Source organism: Balaenoptera acutorostrata, chromosome 4, assembly GCF_949987535.1.
Source record: "Balaenoptera acutorostrata chromosome 4, mBalAcu1.1, whole genome shotgun sequence".
Classification (NCBI taxonomy): Eukaryota; Metazoa; Chordata; class Mammalia; order Artiodactyla; family Balaenopteridae; genus Balaenoptera; species Balaenoptera acutorostrata.
The window spans coordinates 1,950,408-1,976,106 of NC_080067.1; the positions used below are offsets into that span (position 1 = coordinate 1,950,408).

General features: G+C 45.3%; 2 protein-coding genes across 6 annotated transcripts in view; one reads left to right on the top strand and one right to left on the bottom strand.

Annotated features, from left to right (window-relative positions):
* Nucleotides 1-2,837: 2,837 nt before the first annotated feature.
* OXSM (3-oxoacyl-ACP synthase, mitochondrial) lies at nucleotides 2,838-7,935 on the bottom strand. 2 transcript variants are annotated; one of them, XM_007173532.3, is made up of 3 exons: nucleotides 7,831-7,935; nucleotides 6,189-7,303; nucleotides 2,838-4,259 (listed from the first exon to the last, which is right to left on the bottom strand). In XM_007173532.3, exons 2-3 carry the CDS (start codon nucleotides 7,166-7,168, stop codon nucleotides 3,857-3,859), a joined length of 1,383 nt encoding a protein of 460 aa, XP_007173594.2. In that variant the 5' UTR covers nucleotides 7,169-7,303; nucleotides 7,831-7,935; the 3' UTR covers nucleotides 2,838-3,856. The 2 variants fall into 2 exon arrangements, with proteins under 2 accessions (XP_007173594.2, XP_007173596.2); XM_007173534.3 differs by having other exon boundaries at nucleotides 7,743-7,869.
* A 9,237-nt stretch (nucleotides 7,936-17,172) lies between these two features.
* The window catches only part of NGLY1 (N-glycanase 1), a 55,353-nt gene continuing 46,826 nt past the window's right edge, over nucleotides 17,173-25,699 (top strand). For all 4 annotated transcript variants that reach the window (XM_057545556.1, XM_057545559.1, XM_057545557.1 and 1 more), the window contains exons 1-2: nucleotides 17,173-17,355; nucleotides 23,726-23,840. In XM_057545556.1, the coding sequence (XP_057401539.1) occupies nucleotides 17,225-17,355; nucleotides 23,726-23,840 (246 nt within the window). In that variant the 5' untranslated portion in view covers nucleotides 17,173-17,224. The remainder of the gene's footprint in view (nucleotides 17,356-23,725; nucleotides 23,841-25,699) is intronic.

A 25,699-nucleotide genomic window follows, 5' to 3' on the forward strand; every position in this document is an offset into this window, starting at 1 on the left:
GCACCAACCAGTATGCACCTGAAACCAATGCAGGATCAGGGGCTACTGCTTGTCCCACTAACTTCCCTCTTCTAAATTCTCCCTCAGAAAGAGAGGCCCACAGAACTCACGGAGGACCTGCCCCCTAAACTTGCTTGCAGAAGTAGATCACTGTGGTACAAGGGGTGTAGCATACTGGCCACGAAAAACGCACAGCTCAGGTCTCCAGCTGTGCCCTGGTAGCACTGCCGCCGACCACAGTGGGGGCACTAATGCAGGTCCACTCCTGAGGGTCCTGGAACTCCTTCAACATGAGATTCTCGGTCGATTTGGCCCGTCGGCCTGGCCAAAACTCTCTTAGAATGGGACTTCCATCTGAAACCTTTCTACCCCACCCCCTTTCATCCCTGCCCCCCCTCCTGATGGGTGTCAGACGCTCATCACGGTCGGAGGGGCTCCCTGCCTTCTCTTGCTCCCTCTCCCCTCATCCTTCACAGGCCTTTCCCCCAGAAGACTTCCTGCACAGGAAATCCTCTCCTGGTGTCTGCTTTTCAGGGGATCTGAATTAAAATTAAAGCTCACTGTTATTACTTTTATTACCCTAAGTTGTCTACTTTTTTCCTTAAACATAAAGACCCAGGGGGAGAGGAGGGTCTTTGGGTCCAAAAATAGTCATATCCCGGGCTTCCCTGGTGGCGCAGTGGTTGAGAATCTGCCTGCCAATGCAGGGGACACGGTTTCGAGCCCTGGTCTGGGAAGATCCCACATGCCGCGGAGCAACAGGGCCCGTGAGCCACAATTACTGAGCCTGCGCGTCTGGAGCCTGTGCTCCGCAACAAGGGAGGCCGCGATAGTGAGAGGCCTGCGCACTGCGATGAAGAGTGGCCCCCGCTTGCCACAACTAGAGAAAGCCCTCGCACAGAAACGAAGACCCAACACAGCCATAAATAAATAAAAATAAATAAATTTCTGATTGCTGACAACACCTTTGTTTAAAAAAAAAAAAATAGTCATATCCTCTTGGCACTAAACCACAGAAATGTCAAATTTCTACCAGTTCAATATTCTCAGTAATGTGTGTATATATAGATGTACACACATCTATCTATATACACCACATACACATATATACACAGTTGAGCCTAGAACAACGTGGGTATGGGGGGTGCTGACCCCCCTTCCCTAGTGTGCAGTCAAAAATTTGTGTATAACTTGACAGTTGGCCCTCCGTATCGCTGGTTCTGCATCTGTGGATTCCACCAACCTGTGGATCGTGTAGTACTGTAGTATTTACTATTGAAAAACATCTTTGCATAAGTGTACCCGTAATCCACGTATCAGTTCAAACCCATGTTGTTCAAGGGTCAACTGTATATCCTTTATACAACTGTATCCTTGTATATTTGTGATTTTCAAAGGAAGGATTCTTCATTTCAGAAGCTATCAGTTTTAGAAAAAATTTTAAATCCTTGTCTTCCGTGCAAAAGGCAATACATATCCATCTAAAAAATAACAGTGAGATTAAGTAAAATGTTATAAAATAAGCTGAGAAGGGATTAGGGAAAGATTAAAAGCCAAAAGTATATCTATTAAAGAATTTTTAAAAATCAGTAATAAAAGAGGAAAGAATTACTGATACACTCAATAATATGGATAAATCTCAAAAAAGTTGAGAGAAAGAAGCCAGGAACCAAGGAGTATTCTGTATGACTCCACTTATATAGAACTCTAGAAAAGGCAAATCTTATCTATAGTGACAGAAAGTTCTTCTGGAGCTCGGGAGATTGACTGCAAAGGGGCACAAGGAAATTTCTGCAGAGATGGAAATGCTCTATATTCTGACTGAGGTAGTAGTTCCTCGAGTGTGTGTAACACATTTATTAAAACTCATTTAACCATACACTTGAAATAGGTGCAATTTACTGCATGTAAATTATGCCTTAGTAAAACTGACTAAAAAAACAAACGCGATTTTCAACTTTAAAATAACCTTGGGTCAAAATATCCTGCTTCATCTTTTCTTACCTGGATTTTGCTCTCCCCTTCTGATTGGATTCCCTTATAGGAATCCAGCTTCCCTCCAATCTGTTCTTTGCTCTGCAGCCGGAGTCATGTTTCTAAAAGGAAATGTGATTATGTTACTCCCAACGACTCCCATTCTTCTTCACATGTATCAGTCAGGGTTCAATCAGAGAAAGAGAACCGCTAAGAGAGATACAGATGTAGATACTTATTACAGGGATCTGACCTACACAGTTCCAAGAACCGGCTAAACAGTCTCTGTAGGGCTGTTAGGTCCACCTATTCTCTTCCGCTGCTGGAGACTCAAGTCCGCCGGGCAGGCGACTGGGAAGGGAAGATGGATGTAAAGTTCCAACAACCAGCTGGAACGCACAGCCACAAGAATGAACCTCACCCTGTCAGTTCTTGCCTCCTCTGACCTTGGCGTCATGGGGTGGAAGCTGGGCCATTCGTGAAGCTAAACGCATCTGGCCCAGGAGTCAGGGAAACTGAGGGAGGATCCAGGGGCGGGTGGAGCAGTTATAGGCTCAGCCACTGCCTCACCTCAAGAAGTCAGCCAGGGGGCTTCCCTGGTGGCGCAGTGGTTGAGAATCTGCCTGCCAATGCAGGGGACATGGGTTCGAGTCCTGGTCTAGGAAGATCCCACATGCCGCGGAGCAACTGGGCCCGTGAGCCACAACTACTGAGCCTGCACGTCTGGAGCCTGTGCTCCGCGACAAGGGAGGCCGCGATAGTGAGAGGCCGTGATAGTGAGAGGCCCGTGCACCGCGATGAAGAGTGGACCCCGCTCGCCGCAACTAGAGAAAGCGCTCACACAGAAATGAAGACCCAACACAGCCAAAAAAATAAATAAATTTATTTAAAAAAAAAAGAAGTCAGCCAGCAAAGCCGCAACACACATGAGCTATAAAATGGCTGCTGCTTCACGTCACCCTGCATACCTCCTACAAGACTCTCTCGTGGCCAGCCCTAACCAAAAAACATACGGTAGACCGAATTCTGGGAAATGCGGTTCAGCCTAGCCAACCTGACACGTTACAAAACCAGCGGTAACACACCAAACCTTAGATGGCTTCCATTACTCTCACTGCCTTAACAGAACTTATAAGGTTCTTTGTGACCTGATTTCCACCAGGTCTTCTGGCTTTATCTCCTACTCCCATCTCAGGCTATAAGGACTGAAATATTTACATTTGGTCCTGAGGTTTTCTCTAAATTTCCTAGCCGTTCCACACTATGCCTCCTGGCTGGAATACTCTTCCTTCCCCTGTAACCTGGCTGAGACCTTTTCACCCTTAGGAAGCCTTTCCTGACATATCACTTTATTGCTGGTGGCCAGTACAAAACCAGGTCCACAGCGGGCACCCAATAAATTTCAAATGAACAAACCATATGCCAATGAGAATTAAGACTGATTACCACTGAATGAACATGACTGGAGACTTAGGCATATAGGGGATAAAGTGCTGCAGCAAAGGTAATACGAGCCGCCCATTAACACATGCAGAAGGCTGTTCCCTTCTCACTTTTGTCCCCCCTCCCCAGGAAACAGGGGGAAATGTCTAGAGACGTTTTTAGCTGTCACCACTGGGGAAGGAGATGCTACCAGAATCTAGGGGGTGGAGACTAGGACGCTGTAAAGCATCCCACGATGCATAGGACAGCTCCCCTCTCCCCAACGAAGAATTGCCTTGCGCAAAACGTCAGCAGTGCCAAAGCTGAGAAACCCTGACAAAGATAAAGCGTATCTGGATATTGATATATAAAAATATGCATTTACATAGATATATTATTTCACAATTAACGCAGTTTATAACAGGTAAAAAAATCAATATTTAATGACAAATGATTTGTCCTACATGCCAGCAATACAAAGTGTTGCATTTGTACCACCAAAACCAAAGGAATTGGTGAGTCCAATACATCTTTTCTCAGGTTTCCATTCCTGCGCCTTGAGTGGAACATAATTGAGATCAAATTCTGGTTCTGTACAGTCCAGGTTTAAAGTAGGTGGCAGTTTTCGATGATAACAAGCCAGGGAGGTGAAAGCTGCCTCAGCGGCCCCGGCGGCCCCCAGCAGGTGTCCCGTGGCCCCCTTGGTGGAGGAGACGGCAAGGGCGTGGGCGTGCTCTTTGAAAAGATGTTTGATGGCTTTGTTTTCAGCAGCGTCTCCCAACGGTGTGGAAGTAGCATGTGCGTTGATATAGGATATCTCTTCAGGCTGTACACCTGCATCTTTTATAGCAGCAGCCATACATCTAATAAAATGAGAAAAGCAACTGAACTTATCGGAACGACATCTAATTTTAGCACGGTATTCATTGTCTGTATGGCTTACGAAAAAGAAATATCCAAGTACACTGGATGAAAAGAACCCTTTATGCTCTAATGACAGAACAGCATCCTGGATTGCCGTGTGAGTTGGAATGCTGTCTGCATGGGAATAACAAGGCACCCCCAGTACCCTGGACTGATTCATCACCATGACACAAACATACAAGCCTATGGATTTTGCAATCTCCAATAAAATGTATTTCCACTTTATTTGAATTGTCCTTTCTTCCTTGCGGAAAAAGCCACGTAGACTCAGGCCTAGAATAATTTCTCTTCTAGGAATTTCTTATCAGTGGGGTGTGTTGTAGAGTTAAACGTGGAGAAAAAAAATTATAACTATGCTTTAATGTTTTCTTTCACATTTAAGTGTAAAACTTGGAATATGTCCCAATAATCTAAAAAATGTCTGTACTATTACTTTAAGGCTCACACACCCTTTCAAAAATTGTCTTATTCAGGCTATGAGAATTCTAAATAAATGAAGAAATACAAAGCCAAACCCCTAGAGAAACAAATCCAAAAATAAAACACTTCTCTGGGAAAACCTCTGAAAATCTCATGGATGTTAACACCCTTTTTTTCAGTTGTTGATCTCTGGGCTGCATACATTTCCTTAAGAGGCAGCTCAGAGTATAATCTGAAGCGTGCTGGAAGGTTTCACCTAAACATAACTATTTCCTCATCTAGCTGACTACCAGGCTTGACATTTCCAGCACCAGCAACTACTCACTAAAACTCAGAAGTATAATTCAGGGGTCGGTGAACTATGACCCTGGCCAGATGCTGTTTTTGTAAACATAGTTGGCCCCTGAACAAACTGGGGGTTAGGGGTGCTGACCCGTCACACAGTGGAAAATGCCCCTATAACTTTACCGTTGGCCATCCATACCCCCAATTCCACATCTGCAGATTCAACCGACCACGGATGTACTTAGCGAAAAAGATCCACGTGTAAGTGGAACCGTGTAGTTCAAACCCGTGTTGTTCAAGGGTCAACTGTAGTTTCATCGGAACACACCCATTCATTTTCGTACTGTCCATGGCTACTCTCAGTTACAAAGCAGAGTCTGAGTAGCTGTGATAGAGACCCTCGTAGCTGGGATAATATTTTTGGCCCACAAAGCCAAAAATATTATTTGTTCCTTGACAGAAAAGGCCTGCCAACCCCTGGCTAATTGAACTGGTTAAGACATAATATGATCTAAGCAGGCTAACCTATGAACAAACATACTGACACATAATGTTAGTGTCAGAGGGGTTTTTGGTTTTGCGGGTTTTTCAACTTAACTCACTACCTCTTCCACGATAAAGGCAACTTGCTTTTCCAAGTGCGGTCCTCAGACCAGCAGCGCCAGCACCACCTAGGAGCTGGTTAGAAACTCAGCATCTCGAGCACCACCCTAGGCCTACGGAGTCAGAATCTGCATTTTCGTAAGATCCCTGGGTGATGAGAAGTCGCAGCAGAACCCTACTGAAACGGAACAGAGACCAGGTACGCGTAGGACAAAGCGCTAACTGTACTGTCCAGGTCTGATGGAGGGCTGCAGAAGGGAGCCTCCTGCCCCTGACGGCTGTGAAGCACAACTGAAGGGAAGAAAATGTGGCAAGGTCACACACGGCCTTCTTCACAACATTACTGGCCTTCGCTAAAAATCCAGATTTTGTAAGTATACTCACATGTTTTCGAGTATTTCAAACGTGGTAAAGCAAAGAATTCAAAAACACTAGTTAGTCTAAAATGGGAACACAACAGAGATACAGTACACCAAGGCCAGATACTACAGTTTCCCCTAAGTTGAGACTCCAATAAAGAGTCTTATCTGAAGAAATGTGAACAAACAACCAGTCTTTACCTTAAGGCACCTTCTCCTCCAGGATCAGGGGCGGTTATGTGACTGGCATCACCTGAGAGTCCGTAGCCCAAAATCTCTGCATAGATCCGAGCCCCTCTTTGAACAGCATGCTCGTGTTCTTCCAGCACCAGCACGGCCGCACCTTCTCCCATCACAAAACCATCTCTCTTGGGATGGAATGGCCGACATGCCAACTTCGGATCAGAGTTTGTGCTCAGAGCCCGGGCTCTGGAAAACGCAGCAAGCGACAAAGGGCTGATGCAAGAGTCGGCACCTCCAGTCACCATCACATCAGCATCTCCGTGGGCTATGAACCTCAGAGAGTCTCCCACAGCATGAGCTCCCGTGGTACAGGCTGTGGACACTGCATGATTAGGGCCCTTGAGTTTATAGCGAATGCTGACCTGGCCTGCAGCCATACTGACCAGAATCTTAGGGACAAAGAATGGGCTGACTTTACTGTAACCTTTCGTCTGAAACATCAAAGCGGTTTCAGAAATCACTTCAAGGGGAACCATTCCCATGCCAATTGCAACACCAGTAGCTGCTTGGTCAGCTTCTGACTGAGGATGCCAGCTGGAATCTTTCAAGGCTAACTCAGCAGCCCCAATGGCCATAACGGTGGGAGAAGACATGGACTTGATATCTGATTTGGGCACAAAGTTTTGTGCGTTGAATTGACCTTCATCACAACCTCTTGGCACATAAGCAGCAACACTGCAAGGGACACTCTTATACTCTTCACCGACCAGTGAAACGATTCCACTCTCTCCCTGGATAAGACGATCCCACACCAGCTGAGTGCCAACACCCAGAGGAGTCACTAAGCCAATGCCTGTAACGACAACCCGCCTACGCAATCTGGGTGTCGGCACAGTTCCGAAAAACCTCCTTTCACTTATCAATCGCTGGCACAACCTTGTGTGTATTCGATGAGGGCTTGTAACTTTTAGGAAACTTTGCCAGCCGTTTGACAGCATGGTTGAGACTCAGAGGATCAGAGACGTGCCCGCAGCAGGCCACGACACGCCCAGCAGGTATTGACTGCTGTTGAAAGACCTTAAAGGCCTAAGAAACAACATCCAAGGTGGTTTTTCTCAGGTGCTTGGTATGAGCTGTTAAGGAGCGCAGGGAAAATAATGTTACATCACTTTTACTTATCAAACCACCTGTCTGGACTCAACCCTTTTTAGACTCTCAGTACCCTCCGACATTCCAAGATAAAGAGCTGAAAAGACGACTCATTCGATTCACAACAGAATTCACAATGAAAAATATACAGGCACTCCTGGCCAGATATAGGCTGCGGAAAGCATCCTTTTTCAGGATTACCGAGGCCTTATTACAAAAGACAGTTCACGTGTCGGCGGCACAAAACACACTTCAGGGCCTATTCTTTGGGGTGGCGGTGAGAGAACTTTTTCGATCAGGATTTCGGGGACCGCGAAGGTCAAGGGCGGGGGTGGGGGTGGGGAGAGGGAAGGGGGTGTGGCCAACTCCCCGCACCGCCCCAGACACCCGAGGAAAGCGTGGCGAGAGGAAAAGACACCTGACCCGGGTCCTCCACAGCCCTCTCCCCACGCAGCGCCGACCCGACTCGGAGCTGCAGGGCGGAAGGAGAAGAGGAGCGAGCAGCCACTACCTGCACCCGGCCTCCGGCGGCCAGCGCAGCCGCAGTCCCAAGCGCGACGCGGGCGTGCGCACGCGCACAGCACGTCCGCACACGTCCGCGCACACGCACGTCCGCATAGCGCGCGCGCGCACGCGCAGACCGCGCACGCACACGCCCAGCGTGCGCGCCCTCTGGGCCGGGCGCCCTTCCACCGCGTCACCTTGGCGGAGGTCAGACGGTGAGGGGAGGGTCTGGGCGCCACCTCACCGACTCCAGCATAACTTGGGAACGAGCACGTAACGAGGGGAGATAGCATTTTTGCGTATCAAAAAGGGATCTCTTTTTTTTTTCTTTTGCTAATAATCCCAAATATTCCCCTGTTGTGGGAAGAGGGACTCCGTCATATTCGCCCAGAATGCTAGGGAAGAATTAAAGAAGTTACCGTATCCTTACAGTGATCTCTGTATCGCCCAGAGCTGTTTATAATCGCAAAGTAGGACCCAGCGAAATGCCCAACATCAGGAAATCAGTTGTCTATTTTGTGGTACATCTAAATAATGTGCAGCCATTTAAAATAATTTTATAAGTGAATATTTATTAATGTGGAAAGATGTTAATTTCTTAGAAGATCCAAGTTGTAACTTGTATTTTTCCTTTTTTTTTTAAAGGGTTTTCTTGGGGGCGGGGTCTGGTCTGCAAGCAAGTATAATGATTGCGGTGTTTTTCCCTTATTTTATTTTTTAATTTTTAAAATTTTTTGGCCACTCCTTGTGGCGTGCAGGATCTTAGTTCCCCGACAAGGGATGGAACCCAGGCCCCATGCAGTGGAAGCCTGGAGTCCTAAACACTGGATCGCCAGGGGATTCCCTTTCCCCCTTATTTTTGCTTAGCTTTATTTATCATCTTCTCTATAGTATACAAACAATGCTTTTGTAATAATAAAGTTACTTTTACTTTTTAAAACTTATTTTCAGCTCTTGGGCGGTGCTCAAAATATCACAGCCAGTGTCTAAGAATGGAGACAAGAATAGAATAGAGAAGAATGTAGACATTTATTTCTAACTGTTCGAAAAATTCAATAACTTCTATTTGCTCAGAGCTCACTGTGAATCTATCAAGGGGAAAATAACATGAAAATATAAAAAAGCGGGGCTTCCCTGGTGGCGCAGTGGTTGAGAATCTGCCTGCTAATGCAGGGCACACGGGTTCGAGCCCTGGTCTGGGAAGATTCCCACATGCCGCGGAGCAACTAGGCCCGTGAGCCACAGCTGCTGAGCCTGCGCGTCTGGAGCCTGTGCTCCGCAACAAGAGAGGCCGCGATAGTGAGAGGCCCGCGCACCGCGATGAAGAGAGGCCCCCGCTTGCCGCAACTAGAGAAAGCCCTTGCACAGAAACGAAGACCCAACACAGCCATAAATAAATAAATTAATTAATTAAAAAAAAAAAAAAAAAAAAGCAAGAAATCAGCAAGGTAGTATTTGTTTAGATGACCATCTGTTACTCACATGCTGACCCAGGTGCGTTTTGTGTCCTTCTTTCTTCTGTAGATAAAGGATTGACCATAGAACCTGCATCTGAACCTCTCAGCATATTTGTTTCTTTCTGGACAGTGTGCCTCTTGATGGCTTCCAAGTAGAGTGCTTTGCCTTCTTTCCCAGCTCTAGAGAAGAATTTGGGAGAAGCTTAGCTTTTCCTGGTTAGTACTGGATTTAAATGTGTCTGGAAACAGACTTTTTCTAAAGTAGTTCCCTAGTATGACCTTGAGTCATCCTTGATCCAAGGCCTATTCCGTCACTTCTTAGGATGACCTTCTTTCAATGACGATAGAGTTACTTTAAGAGGAATTAAAACAAATGTGGTTATAAAATACAACTAAGAGTTAAGGAGTGAGAAGTACCCAAACTTGCTCTCTTCTCTCTTCATGGCTATATAATGTTTTAAAATCATAGTGTGAAAAGTCCTAAAATATTTTTTGAAGCCAAACTCATATGAAACACAGTTTTAACATGCTGTTCTTTTTTCTTTTGTAACATCACAAAATTACCTTGGATAAGAAGTGACAAGTCAATTAAAATATTGTAGAGGGAATTCTCTGGCGGACCAGTGGTTAGGACTCCCTGCTTCCACTGGTTGGGGAACTAAGATCCTGCAAGCTGTGCAGTGCAGCCAAAAAAAAGAAAAAAAAAATTGTAGGAAAGTAAAGCCACCGAAAGTCTTTTCATTTTTATTTCTACCTCTGATCTTTCCTTTGGTCTGGAAAGGGGTGAGAGATTTTATGATATTCTAATAGCTATACTGTATGATTTAGTACCATATTCCTTGTTAAAATACCATGGTGTTTTAGCTAAAGTACCAAAATCTTCAAAAAGGCTCCACTTACCATAGCCTCTTGTTCAGACATACGTTTACTTAAATTTTTTGTAATGTGATTCAAAACTATCTTTCCAGATATAGTTCCCATTCTCTATTAAAATAGATTTCCACCCAAGATGGCTGTTCTCTTGCTCTCTGTACATCCCCTGCCTGACCAGTGCCTGCTTCACCTACACCCTACTCACTTGCCCCCAGCCCCAGCTGGTGACTGTTCTAATCTTTAGATCAGAACCTCTGTAACGTGAGAGTTTATCAAAGGAGCAGTGAGGGGCGTGCCTCACTGCTGGTAACCGATGAGCCAACCTGACATCAATTCCCCTATAACTGGTAACCTCCCCCTCCCCCTGGAGCAAAGACTGCCACCATGTCCTGCCCACCGTCTGCTGCAGACGGTGGGGTGTCACTCCACGACCTTGCTTCAGACATGTAAGATCCCCCATCCATTAAACCACTGATGTCTCTGTCACTGACTCTGGGATCTTTCTTTTGTCTTGAAGCTGGGTAAGCCCAGGGCTTGCAGGCCTGCAGGGTGCAGCCCAGCACCCAGCAAAACTGATCTTATCATCTCTAGATTGACTTCAGCTTTTCTTTTTTCATCTCTGTATCTTTGCTTGTACTTTCTTTTCTTCAACATTCATTTTCTTCCTAAGCTGTGCTAGAAGCTGGCATATGAAAATGAATAGGGTATGGTTCTTGCTTTCAGGAAGTTCATAGTCTAAGGAAACAGACATGGAGACAAATATGTGCAAACCACTGAAACAGGTGCTGTAATAGAGGAATATGACAGAATTATAATAATACAAAGGAGACAACTGGGTCAATACTACCTTCCAAAGTCAGGAAAGCCTTCAAAAAAGTTGACCTTTGAACTGCATCTTGAAAATGAGTACATGTTTGTCTAGTAAATTTGGTGGGAAAGGTCATCCTGACAGGCAGAGTAGAACAAAGGCCTGGAGACCTGATATCTTCCACAAACTGCTAGTAGTAGTTCAATGTGGCTAATGCTGGATGTGAGGTGTGGGACAAAGCAACAGTGAAAGCTTGAGGGTGAAGCAGGGGCTGATCTGAAAAAGTCTTGGATGTTGTGCAGAAGACTTTGGATTTGATCCTGTAGGTCAGCAATGATATGCAGGCAGCCCTGGTCTAACTTGGACTGCAACATTCTTTTATTGAATCTAAATTCCTCTAGGAAGGAAATGGTAAACTCTCTCATTCCCTTCACTGGACTCTCTGCTACTTCTTTTGTCTTGAACAAAGCCACTTAGTACATTCAAGTTTCTTGCCCGACTCCTGACATCATTTGATGGTAGAGTGTGTGTTGCTGAAATCTGGCCTCTACACCGGTGCCAGATTAAATCTCGGAGACAGAGTTTTGGGTGAAGTAGAAAGAAATGGCTTAATTGCTTTGCCAGGCAAAGGAGAACACAGCGGGCTCAGGCCCTCAAGACGGTGTGCCCCGCCCTGGAGGGGGTAGTGAGGAGTCTTACGGTGTTCAAGGAGCAGGGCGTGGTCAGCCAGAGGACATTCTCCTGATTGGCTGGTGGTGAGGTAATGGGGAGTCGGCATCGTCAACCTTCTGGTTCCAACCGGTCTGCGGTCTACATGCCTGTGGGCAGCAGACAGTTAACTTCCTCCACCTGGTGGGGTTTTCAGTACCTGCAAAACAGCTCAAAGGACACGGCTCAGAATATTCTCTATAGTCCTGGAGGAAGAACTAAAGGTCCTCGACTCTGTTTAATGGCTAAAGTGTTATTATTTTGTCTTGCTTGATTGCCTTCCTTTCTTTCTGCATTTTCTCACTTCTCTGATTATTCTTCAACTAAAGTTTTTCTACAGACAAAAGGCAGGTGTAGGACGTGGGTGGAGGTCTATTCTGGGAAGGCCTCCTAGGGTCCTGCTCAGTTACATGTGGGCAAGGGGTAGCCATAGAAAACGTTTCAGCAGAAGAATAACATGATCAGATGGGTGGTTTAGAAAGATCATCGTTGCAGCATGTGCAGGGGGATTGGGGAATGCGGGAGTGGACATGGGGAAGAGAGTTAAGACTGGTGAGGCTCTGCCGGGGGGATGAATTGGGGGCTTGGGATTGACATGTGTACACTACTGTGTATAAAATAGATAATAATAAGAACCTACCGTATAGCACAGGGGACTCAATGCTCTGTGGTGACCTAAACGGGAAGGAAATCCAAAAAAGAGGGGATATATGTATACATATGGCTGATTCACTTTGCTGTACAGCAGACACTAACACAACATTGTAAAGCAACTATGCTCCAATAAATATTAAAAAAAAAAAAAAAAAAAAAGACTGGTGAAGCCCTGAGCTAAGGCAGTGGCACGGAGGAGAGAGTGCTAGGATGCTGTCCTTAATTAAGTGTGTGTTGGGGGCATTTCCTCCCACAGCTGGGAAGTCCTCCCCTTCCTCATCTCATTGACCTCCCAACTTAAGGGTTCTCTTCAAATTCTTCTTCCACGAAACTGCAACCACAGTGGAACTTTCCTTCTTCTAAACTAATAGTTCTCCAAATTTACCGTGCATCAAAATCACCTGCAGGGCTTACCGCACACATTGCTGGGCCTCATCTTCAATGGTGGGGCTTGAGAATATCCTGCAATTCCCTGGGGTGCTGATCCTGCGGGTCTCACCGATGCTCCAACTCGGTGACTCTTACGAAGGCGGGGCCTGTGCTCATCCCCTCCCCTGCTGCACAGTGTGTGGCGCACGGCCCTTGGCTTCATAACTATTTGGTGAATGAATGAATTACGGAATGAATTCATAAATACACACCCTTATGCATATACCACTTTGTGCATTTCTTACCAAATGATTTGTTCACAGTAACTCTGTTTCATCAACTCAAGGGCTATCTGTATGTAAGGTATTATTATTCATTTTGTCCTTCCTACTAGGTTAAAAGTTTCTTATGTCATCCATCTCAGACTGCTTTGCATACAGCATGTGCTCAATAAATAGTAGTTGCTTAATTACTTAATACCGTCACACAGTAGTGCTACCACATCAATTCCTGGGAGGCTTCCACCCCTCTCCTTGCCAATAGCCTTTATTGAGGTCAACATTTTCTTTTTTTTAAAAATATATTTATTTATTTATTTTTGGCTGTGTTGGGTCTTTGTTGCTGAGCGTGGGCTTTCTCTAGTTGCGGCGAGCGGGGGCTACTCTTCGTTGAGGTGCACGGGCTTCTCATTGCGGTGGCTTCTCTTGTTGCGGAGCACGGGCTCTAGGCGTGCGGGCGTCAGTAGTTGTGGCACGTGGGCTCAGTAGTTGTGGCTCGCAGGCTCTAGAGCACAGGCTCAGTTATCGTGGCACACGGGCTTAATTGCTCCGCGGCATGTGGGATCTTCCCGGACCAGGGCTTGAACCCACGTCCCCTGCATTGGCAGGCGGATTCTTAACCACTGCACCACCAGGGAAGTCCCAACATTTTCTTTTTTATGACAAAACCTATCCTGGGGAAATTTCAGTGAGTTATATCTTTATTCTAGTTCATTTAAGAATAGTGCCACTATATGTCAACTCAAGATGATGTTCTTAACAAAGCTGGAATCCTAAATAGAAATTCATTATTTCGAAGCAAAAAAAAAAAAAAAAAAAAATCAAGTGAATGAACAGGAAGTTCAAAGCTGATTTAATACTAGAACATCCTTTTATGTGTTTGAAGCAATGGTGGGTATAAAGAGATTGACTAGCTTAAAACCTTTAACTTTTCTAAAGGATATTGAAGAATCAGAATATTTTCAACTTGAGTGGAAGAAGCAGACAGGGAAAAGAATGAGTCAAGTCCCTTGTTATAATAAATTCCCTTAATAGCTTCATAGATGATGGTATCCAAGAGAGAGAGTAGTTACTCAAAGTAACTCAAAGTAAAGAGTAAGTGGTGGGGCTTCCCTGGTGGTGTAGTGCTTAAGAATCCACCTGCCGATGCAGGGGACACGGGTTTGAGCCCTTGTCAGGGAAGATCCCAGATGCCGCGGAGCAACTAAGCCCGTGCGCCACAGCTACTGAGCCTGCGCTCTAGAGCCCGCGAGCCACAACTACTGAGCCCGTGCGCCACAGCTACTGAGCCTGCGCTCTAGAGCCCGCAAGCCACGACTACTGAGCCCGTGCGCCACAACTACTGAAGCCCGCGCACCTAGAGCCCGTGCTCTGCAACAAGAGAAGCCACCGCAATGAGAAGCCCGTGCACCGCAACAAAGAGTAGCCCCCACTCGCTGCAACTAAAAAGAAAGCCCGCGCGCAGCAATGAAGACCCAACGCAGCCAAAATAAATAAATTTTTTTAAAAAAAGTAATTGGGAAGGATTTAAATTTCAGGTGAATTAAAATAAACAGTAATTTAGTGAATTACCCTTGAAACGAGGATTTCTATGATTTTATGGACTGTACGTTATTGTAACAGCATTAATTTTACGGCCTTGGTTTTCACACTGTGGTTGCATGTCCCTCACAAAAGTACCTTAAAGCCATTATCTCCTCAAGGGTAAAGCTAAGCTGATAACATTCTATTCCTCCCCCACCACACAAGCACTCCTGCTTCAGTTCTAGAGTGCCTCCACTTTGGTGTTTTGTATATACTGGGTTTCCTCCTAAGGGTTTATTTGAAAAAAAAAGAAAAAAAAGTGTTCTGTAGCCTTTAAAAAAGTCATAAATACTAGATAGTATATGATAACCTTATACAATTATTACAAGAATAAATGAGTGTGCTGATGGAAAGAAGAAACTCAAGGGGAATACTGTTTGTGATAGAGACAGCTAGTTACAACCCAGGCCTCCCACCTCCCATCCCACAATTCCTAGAGTTGTGGGTGGTGCCTGTCCAGCTAAGGACTACATTTCCCAGCCTCCCCCACTTTTCATCTAGATGGGGCTTCATTTTCACTAATGATACAGTAGAGAAAACGCTGTCATTTCTGGGCCCATGTGGTTAAGAAGCAGGTATGTCGTCTTTTTGCCCAACCACTAACTAAATGCAGAAGTCTCTGTGGCCATATAGCAGTAGTTAGCAAACCACACACTAAATCCAGAAGGCTGCTTGTTTTTGTAAATAGTTTCAGTGGACATACCCATACACATTCATTTTAAAGTACAGTTGACCCTTGAACAACACGGGTTTGAACTGCATGGGTCCACTTATATGCGGATTCTTTTTCAACAGTAAATGCTACAGTGCTACACGGTCCACTGTGAGTTGCAACCTCAGATTCAGAACCACAGATACAGTGGAACCTCAGATATACAGCGGAAGTTATACACAGAATTTGAATGCCCGGAGGGTTGGTACCCACATTGTTCAAGGGCAAACTGTATTGCCTATGGAACTACAACTGCAAAGGCAGAGTTAAATAGTTGAACCAGAGACCCTATGGCCACAAACCCTTAAACATTTAACATTTGGCCCTTTATAGAAAATGTTTGTTGACCTCCTCTGAAAGGAGCCTGGGGCCCTCAATCATTATCTGGAGGAAAGCTGCTCACTGACAAATGATACCTCTTGTATGAACAAGAAAGAAATTTCTCATGTTAAGTCACTGAAAATTTCAGTTACAGCAGCTAGCAACACACTATCAGTTAAACACACTATTCTTGGAAGCTGGTCCAAAAACCTACATATTTATTAAAAACTTCTCACATATATCTGGCAAGTGAATGGTAACTGAAGTGAGTGGTTATTGCTCAGGGTCTTGCTCAGAGATATTGGAGGAAAATTTCAAATTTAAAAAGCGAACTGAAGATAAAGCATCAAGAACATTCAAAGAAGCTACTTAGGCAAACAACTTTTAAAAATATATAGTGTCAAGAAAAACATTTGTTGAGGTTTGGAAAAGAAAGAAGGCATTGGTAAAGTACACTTTCAAGGTCATGGAGAGGTAGATGATGGATTAAAGAGGTTAGGATTCTTCTTTTAAGAGTAATAAAGGACACTGACCACAGGATCTACCTGCAAAACAAAGTCACAAATTAATACGTACACTTACTATATGGGAGGCATAATTTTGTTGTCTTTCCTTTCCCCTCCATTCCATTCTACTTTGTCGTTATTGGATATGTGTTTTACTTTGGTCAGTAGAGTCCACAACCCACTATGTTGCAATCTGCAGTTTTGAAAAAAACTTCTTTACAGAGGCATCATATTCTCTGAGCTGGGACTTATGCAAGAGAGTTTCAATCATTTATCTAATTCCAAAAAAAATCCATATAGGAGGAACCCAGCAGAGTTTATGTGTTTGGTTTTGAACGTGGTTTTCTGCTTCTCTCTGGGGTCTTTCATCCACATTTACTTAGGAAGGCCTGACCATCTGCGAGGAGGACGCTGTAGAACAGTTTCATCTGGGGGCAAAGGGGTGGTTGGAATATAGGGGGTTTCCCCACCATCTGGATGGATCTACTGAGGCCGGCCCCGGGGCGCCGAGGAACTTGGGTTCCTGCGATGCACCAGCCAGCACCCCCTACCCCTGCGCGAAACCCCCGCCCCTCCACCCCACCCCGCGGCCCCGACCACCAGACACACCTGGGCAAAGCCCCTCGGTCCGGACGACCAAGACCTACACCCCCGCCTGGTCGAAGCCCCCAGGCCCTGACAACCAGGCCCCTGTCGGCCCAAGCCCCCAACGGCCCCAAACAGCTCCCAGCTCCTCCCAGACGAACCCCACCGGTCCCGAATACTAGTCCCCGCCCCCTGGAGACCAGCCCCCGCCCTCCCCCCCCCCACGCCGAGTCCCCAGCCCAGGATACCAGACGCCGCCCCCACCGGGAAAGCCCCCCGTCCCCTGGAGACCACCCCCCCCCCCAACGAGCCCTGCCCCCCCCCCCTCCCCGCCCTGGAGACTAGCCCCCACCCCTGGAGACCAGCCCGCTCCCTCTCGGCCGGGCCCCGCCCCTGGAGACCAGCCCCTTCCCTCTCGGCCGGGCCCCGCCCCTGGAGACCAGCCCCCCGCCCCCCCCCCCCCCCCGGCCGGCCGCAGAGCGCGGCGAGCTGAGGCGCCTGCTCAGAGCGCACGCGGTGCGGGGAGGCACGGCCGCGCGCTCGAGCATGGCGGCGGCGGCGCTGGGCAGTTCCTGTGGGTCCGCGTCCCCGGCGGTGGTCGAGCTCTGTCAGAACACCCCGGAGACCTTCCTGGAGGCCTCCAAGCTGCTGCTCACCTACGCGGACAACATCCTCAGGTGCGGGGCCGCGGGCGGGACGCGTGCCAGCGGGCGGGGCTCGGCGCCCGCTCGGCGGGGTTTGGGGGCGCCCGGCCGGCCCCTGGGGCGCGGAGGCCGGGAGGGCCCCGGGCCTGGTTTCCGCTCGGGGGGGAGGGGGGTGTGAGCTGGGGCCTCCCGCCAGGGGCCTGGAGACCCGTCCGGCCCAGCCCCGCCGGAGCGGAGGGAGTCTCTGCACCTGTGACCTGACACCTGCTGTCGCGGAGCCCGGGGCGAGCCGGGTCCCGGGACGCGCGGGGCGGAGGAGGGGAAGGCGCGCCCCGGGCTCTGGCCTCGGCCCGGCGGTTGAACCGTCTTACGTGTCAGGACAGGAGCGGCGACAGCGTTTCATCCCCACTGCGTGCGTTTCACCCACCCGGTGCCTTCAGTTGCCATAGGGCTTCTCAGAAGTTAGCCACGGGCAAGATGTTTTCTTCCCAGCATGTTGTGAATAGCCTAATACTAGAGCCTAACACTACCGTGGTGTTCGTGAGGATAACCTTGGCTAAGAGTAGTTTGTTTCCTTTTCCTCTGAGCACACTTCTAGACCTCTAAGGAGCCTTACAGATTTGGGGAATTGGGAAGTAAGTTTGGGTATTCATTTTGAAGCATTACGTCCCTCCACTCTTAGATCAAATGAGGTGGTGTCCTGAGGGACGGGATGTGGGGGGGAGGGAAAAGGAGCCCCACGTGCCGCCGCCTTAGTGCTGTTAGCTCGTTCATCAGGGCGCCGTGATTATACAGGCTCTGGCCCCGCCCCCCAGCCCCTGGTGCGCTTGCTTTTCTAAGGGGTGGATGTATTGGCCTGAAGTCTAAAAGGAGATCCTTCTCAGTGTCAAGGTTATAGATTTCACGTGACCCAGTTTTGGAGACATTAGTTACAAGTGCAGTGTCTTAACCCATGGCAGTTTTAATATGGCTCATATAGGCAACATTCATGATTTAAAAAGTGAGTTGAAGGAAGAACATATTGAGCCCTTGTTGTGTGCCAGATGCAGCGAGAGATGCAGCGCACAGCTGCACAGTTGAGGCCTATATGGGGGCCTCCTTCCTCCTCTGTGACACTCTCTCAACTCACCTTCTCAGCCCTGGGAGGTCTGACAGCTCTTTACAGCGCAAGGATGCCAGGGGATTCTGCACAGTGAACTCCGAGGCAGAGTTCTCCAGAGCCCGTCAGCTAGCACTTCCCGTCTGGAAAGCCACCAAACTATTTAAACGCCATTCTTCAGAAAAGGGAGTTGCCCTTGTAATGAGGATTCACTTCTGCTTTCAATCCAGGGAAACGACAAATGCTGAGATCAAGGTGTTTTGAGGAAGAAAATCTTTTGCATCATAATCATCATTATGAATGTTTACCAGACTCATAGAAGAAACTTGGCATGCTGTCAGTGTATGTTGTAGTCTCTACTATGGCTTATGTTTCTTATCCTAAAAAGTTTTTTTTATCCAAAAAGGGACTTAGGAGTCTGGAACTCATGTAAGTGGAGATGGTATGAAAAACTACCCTTTTTAGTTCATCTTAATTAATAGTATTAGTTCCTGCCCTCATTCTTACAGTTCAAACTCGTTTGGTCTTCAGAGGGGGGAAAAAAACCCCACCTTTTCTTCCTCTTCCAAGTCCAGTGATTTGCTTGCCTCTTAACAGAAAAGCCCCAGACCTCTTCTTGATCCCTTAGCTACACTGCATTACAGACAGGCTAATCTAACTTATTTGAGAATAGAGGAAACCATGGTTTCTTTTGCTGTTTTAGGAACTCCTTTAACATGAGAGATAAGGGATGTTGTCTTGATATCCTTTGCTCCTACCTCAGGGTCTGACATAGTATTTTATAGGGTGAGTGCTGAAATGAGAATTTCATTTGCAGTTTTTTTATTGTTGTTGTTAACAGCGATATTTGTCACTGTACAGTGGTGAAAATAATACTTTGGGTTAAGTTTGAAATTTCTGCTTCAGATGATGTTTATCTTATTCCGCAACTAAGGCTCGTAAAACTAATGAAATTATAGAATGAAGTATATACTAATTTGCATGTACAATATACCATGGGTTTGAACCGTTTTTTCAGTTCACTGACTTCTAGATAAAAATCAGCTGTCCTCAGTATCTACCTTTCAAAAATCTGCAGTAGTTTTCCTGGCATTCCATGTGGGTTCCCTAGAAAACTTGCTTCATTCATTCTTTAAAAAACAATATTTGATTTCCCACTAATTTCCTTTGCAAACTGCACACAGTTACTGGTTATGAACTGCACTGGGTGTGATTGGGAAGGGCCAAGAATGGAAAGTGGTTTCTTCCTTCAAAGAAAATAAGAAAGACATAGGTATGGAAAATAGCCACAGCATAAAATCTAGAGAACAATTAATTCCAAGACGATGTTTAAGCACTTACATGTTTATGTGAGGAGATAGCTGTATGACCTAGTGTGGAACAGTTCTGAGAACAAAGGTTTGGTAAGAGCACATATATTTGACATGATAGGCAACAGAAAGTGATTGTAGTTTCTAGACTCAAAAGAGAAGCATAATGAGAGATTCACGTGGAATAATGATGCGAGAAGACACAAGGCGTGGGTTTCATTTCTGAAGCTACTGCAGGGCATAAGCATAACTGTGGATGGAACAGAGAGAAGAACTGTAGTCAGGGACTGGCAGTCCTTGATGACTGAGTGCCAAGGGTAGAGCTGGTAACGGGAGGAGACAAAATACTGCACCTCAAATAACGTGAGATTTCTCATCTGGGTTACTCCTTGCACCTGGAGAAACCGAGCAAGGTTGTCAACTGAGGATGGGTGAGTTTGTTGGCAACTTGTATGGTGGAGAGTATTTGTAATCGAACCAGCGGGTCTAAGTCCCAGTCAGCCATTTCCTAAGAATGTATGTAAACTGTCTGGGTTTCAGTTTCCTCTTTTCTAAAAGGAACGAACAATACCTACATTATAAGATTGTTGCAAAAGATAGAAAGAAATAAAGAACATGGCACATGTGTTGTTTGTTAGTCTCATTCAGTTTTTCATGTTAAGCTAGGTTACGTGCACATGTTTCCCTTGTTGTCAGCTGCAGAGAACGGTGGAATTAGAGCCAGAGATGCTTCCCAGGTGTTCTAAAGGCAGAGAGAGGTTTTTGAAAATTTTACATGTAAGTCACAATAACAAATTTTCAGAAGGGCTAGAAATAGTTTTTCAGATGACCTACAGACCAACTTTTGTGATCAGTAATAAAAATGCAACATTATAGGATGCACTCATGTACTAAATTTCCACTTGTGAGAACCCTTTCTGGGATTATGCATCCTAAAGAGGAAGAGAGCTAGTGAATGCTCAGATATATTTAATTCCCAGCATTTCTGAAATAGAAACATTTAAGCTTTCCTTTTCTGAGAAAAGGAATGCTGTGACTCAGTGGGAGGCTTATTATTAACATGTTGTAAAATCTTAGAAATATGGTAGATTATGACTTTTGAGGTGCAAAGCGGGACTTTTTCCTACTATTCAGTTGTAAATACACAGGCTGATTTTCTATAAATGAAACACTTGGTCTACCTGTGGGTAAGACAGCTAGGAAGACACCAAAATGTGTTCAAAGTGTTGGTTGAGTGAGGTTTAGGAAGTTTTTCTGCCCTTTCAAACCTCATTCATTCAACGTCATCATCCAGCCAACAACCAGAAAAAGAAATCTCAAGCTAAGGTGCAAGATAATTGCTAACACGCAAGATAAATAATAAATAAAGTCGTAGAAATAGTTAATGGTCACCAGGGATAGGGGGGAAAAAAATCAAAGGGTTGTAGCAAACAATATTTGAGAAAAGTCTGCAGAGAAAATTACATTAGTGGAAGAAGAAGATCAAAACTAAAGGTCCGTAGGGGTACTTCAGAGGCCGCAGGATCCTGAGAGTAGCAGTGGGCTCGAGGAGAGTGGCCGCACCAGGCTCATGCTGTGAAGCGAGAGGGCCAGGAGTGTCTGTGTGGCAGGAAATGGGAGCTGACGGCCCTGAGGGCCGCTGGCCCTGGGGCCAAGTTCTGTAAGCCTTTGAGGGCTTCGGGGGCTGACTTTCACATCAGTCTGTGCTCCAGACTATGGCTGGTCTGCTCAACACATTCATTCATTCATTCATTTATTTATGGCTGCGTTGGGTCTTTGTTGCTGCGCGTGGGCTTTCTCTAGCTGCGGCGAGCGGGGGCTTCTCTTGTTGCGGAGCAGGGGCTCTAGGTGTGCGGGCTTCAGTGGTTGTGGCTCGCGGGCTCTGGAGCGCAGGCTCAGTAGTTGTGGCGCACGGGCTTAGTTGCTCTGCGGCATGTGGGATCTTCCCGGACCAGGGCTCGAACCCGTGTCCCTGCATTGGCAGGCGGATTCTTAGCCACTGCGCCACCAGGGAAGTGCTCAGCACATTTAAAAAGAGGAAGCTAGGATTTGGGTACCTGGATGTTATTGCCATTTTTCAAATTTTTATTTGCAATATACGTTGAGTGAGAAAAACACATAAATGATACGTGAGGTCCATAGATGTTGTACAAAGATAGAACATTGTTCGTTAGAAACTAGAGAGGAAAATCTAAGCTATACAAAGCCTGTAGCAGAGAAGCTGCTTCGACACTTTGAAACATGTCTCAAAATAATAAGCTATATCGGAACAGCTCATGTAAGTTTTATCAGAATTTTTCAGTGTGAAAAAGGGAAGAAAAATTAGAAAATTAAGCCCAGTGAAAGACTTTGATTATGTAGAAATCTGGAAACTCTTGGGAAAAATAGACTAAGATAGCTCAAGCAGTTCTGCACCAAGTGGGATATACCATCCTGGTGATACTGATGTGTTTATGACCCTGTGGAATGTGTTGAGTGTCGTGAAAAGATGCCTCCTCTACCTGTAACTAGCTTTGGTAGAGGTAGGATTATTCACTGTTTAATGTTTAAGTGGTAAGAAAGAGCGGCACGCTTATGATGTAGTGTGGCACAGAAGCCAGGGATGTAAACATTTCACTGTGCCCAGGGCAGCCCTCACAACAAAGGCCAAAGGTCAGTATTGCCAAGGTTTAGAAACCCTGATCTGATACACACAATAAAAGAGTAAGGCATCTGTTTCTCTTTGTGTTTCTCAGTTATCTGTGATTTTCAAATGACCTGCACTAAAGAACAGTATTTTTAATTTCCAACCCTTTGTGGACCTATAACTTTTGTAAGATGCAATGAAAATTTCATGGCAGTGTCAAATTGCTGTAATAATTACTGAATACTTTCAATTTCTGTACTCCTCATGGATGAAAAGCAAAGAGTTTACAGATCAGCACCAATCTGGACATTTTAAGTAACACTATTTTGGAGCTTTTGTCTCTGAATATTCTGTAATAAACTTGTCTAATTTTTGAAATTAAAGAAAAGAGGTTTAAAAAAGTTTTGTGTAGTATTTATGACAGTTTGGCAACAGGAACTGCTTGATGGAAAACAAATGTGAAATTTGTTGAAACTTCCACAGTTAACAATCCCTGTTTTGGTTTTTATATCACGATATCTAGAGAACATGTGTAAGTTTAGAAGGCCTTTTGAGTATAATACCTCGATTGTCTTTAACCTTTTATTTTCTTTCTGATTTTTCTTTTTTTACAGCCTTTCTGATTTATCAACGTTATTACAAATCTCAAATCAAAGATTTTTCATGTGCTGGTCTCATCTCATGTGTACTATTCAAAATCTTAATCATGGTAAAAGAAATTCATATCTTCATTGTATTTTATTACCGTAGTTGCTGTGACAAAAATATATCTTGAGCTGAAACAGAAATTATAGTAAAAACAACCATTGGTCTAGGGAAGAAAGAAAAATCAAGTGACCGTAAAGGTATACCTAGGTTCATGTTTGTCAGAAGTAAAGTCTTTGAGGAGCTGTGATTCATTTGTATATAGCTTCTTAGTTTCTTTTATTCATTCGTTTCACAAATATTTATTAACCACCATCTACACGTCCATCAGGCGCTATTGTCGATGACTGAGATCCATCAGAAGAAAACAGGCAAAACCTTCTACCCCTGTCTGGAGTTTGCATGGAATTTTTTCTTAGCAACCTAAAAACTCATAAAGGTCTCTAGTTTTAACAGCACAGAAATAGAATGTCACATGGGTTTCCCTTAGGGCAGCATTGATATTATCAGCTGTGAAGTAAAACAATAATGTTGCAGTAAGTGTGTACGAGGTAAGAATCACAAAATCAGTCTCTTTCCAAACTGTGCATCCTCTTCCTTTAAAGCTGGGATCTCTACTACCTCGTAGGCGTATAGCCAGTATAAAATGTGAAAAAGAATGCAAAAACATGGTGAAAAATGTAAATTGTTATATATAATCAGACTTTTTTTTTTTTTAATCAGAAACCCTAATGATGAAAAATATAGATCTATCCGGATTGGAAACACAACTTTTTCTACTCGACTCTTGCCTGTCAGAGGAGCTGTTGAATGTTTATTTGAAATGGGCTTTGAAGAGGTCAGTGTGTTCACGGTTTCTTCTCCGCAGTTCGTGTACAGAGCATTCAGTATAGTGTTGATAGATAATTTCTAAATAAGAATATTTTTATTGATTGATTCATTTTGGAAAACTATGGAACCAGTTATTTCTTCACTTACTCTACATTGAAAAGTCACAGTCAATATGCTTTAAAATCACAGTAAAATATAACAACTCTCCCACAGGGAGAATTCTTACAATCTCAGTCCTTTAGAATAGGGAGGTCAGACATGCAACCCAAGGACTAAATTGTGGTTCTCTTTAGACCTTTAGCAAAAATCTGCCATGTGAGCAAACATGAATTGCTGATGGGGGTCCAACCACAATTGCTGATGGGGGTCCAACCACCTGTCTCCAGTAAGAAATGACAAGAGTAAAAACAGAAAAGTTGAGTTTAGTTGCCACACATAAGGGTTCCCTTCTGTGACAGAAGAAAAGAATCTCAGTGGGTTTTTTTGTTTTCAGGTCAAAAGAAAAGCTTGGTGTTTCCATGTTGTGGAATCTTGTGGCATAGTTTAATTTTATGACACAATGAAAGTAGCTTTCAAGATGATGAGTTTTCTTTATGTGTATATGCTTAACCATTTCTAGTTTATGGAATACTGAGAGAAGTCCAGCCAGGTTCTAGGGGCCGAGCAGCCAATAGCAGTCAACTGGCAAGACTGTAGCAGCTGTTAAGGAGATATGCTGAGTTGCTCTGGGATGTGCTTTCCTCCCCGCCTCTCTGCTTGCCTCCCCTGGTTCTGTTTCAGGCCTTAGGAATATAGTGGTGAACTAGTTAGATAACAGATCCCATCTCACATGGAGCTTGCATTCCTGTAGGTTAGACAGGCAGTAGGTGTGAAAACAAAGACGAGCACAAAGAAGAAAATGAGGCATGGAAAGAACATCATAAGCAACTGCAGTGATGGGCAGCTATGTGAGGACAAGCGCTCAGGGGAGGCCCCTGAGATCGTGGTTGAGCTGGGACCTGAGTGATGAGAAGCAATTCAAATACCTGACGCTCTCAGGTGAGGGTTTTTCAGGCGCAGAGATCCACACGTGTGGAGGATTTCTAGCAGGAGTAGCCTTGGCACAGAAAGTGGCCACGGAGGCAGGCCTGGGGTTTTGGGAACTGTGGTAAAGATTGCACTTTATGATGAGTGGGATGGGAAGCCATTGAAAGGTTTTAAGCAGGGAAGAGTATTTTTGAAGATGGCTCTAGCGGTTGTAAAGAGAATATTCTGGATGTTCTGGATGGGGGCAAGGGGTAAAGCAGGGAGGCCAGTTATAAAGCTGATCCCGTTAGTCTCAGTGAGAAAGGGTAGTGGTTAGTCTAGATTCCGTGAGGACAGGCTTTGTGTCTGTGTTGCTCCCTGTGTGCCGGCTGCTGGGAAAGGAGCAGAGCAGGTGGGCACCCAGTAAATATTTGTGGAGTTAAAGACCGACAGCAGTGGGGATGGGGCAGTAGTGGGATCCAGGATTTCTTTTTGAAGCAGTCTGTGGGACTTGCCGATGAACTAGATGTGGAATGTAAGGGAAAGGAAGGAATCAGGGTGACGTCTGGGTTTTGGTTTGAGCAGCTGAGTGGATGGGAGTACCATTCATTGAGGTTGAAAAATCTTGGAGAGTAGCAGGTATCAGGGGAGAAAAAACGAACTGTCTTTTGGATAATTGTAACTGATATACTGTTAAATATTCAAGTAGAGGTGTCAAGTAGAGAGTTGGATATATGAGTCTTTGATGATTCAAAAGGAGAGGCCAGGGTGGAGGTATAAATTATGGTGTCACCTGCTTGTAGTTGCTCACAGACATCTGAACATAAAGAATTTAAAACTATAGATGGGGAAAATTGAGAA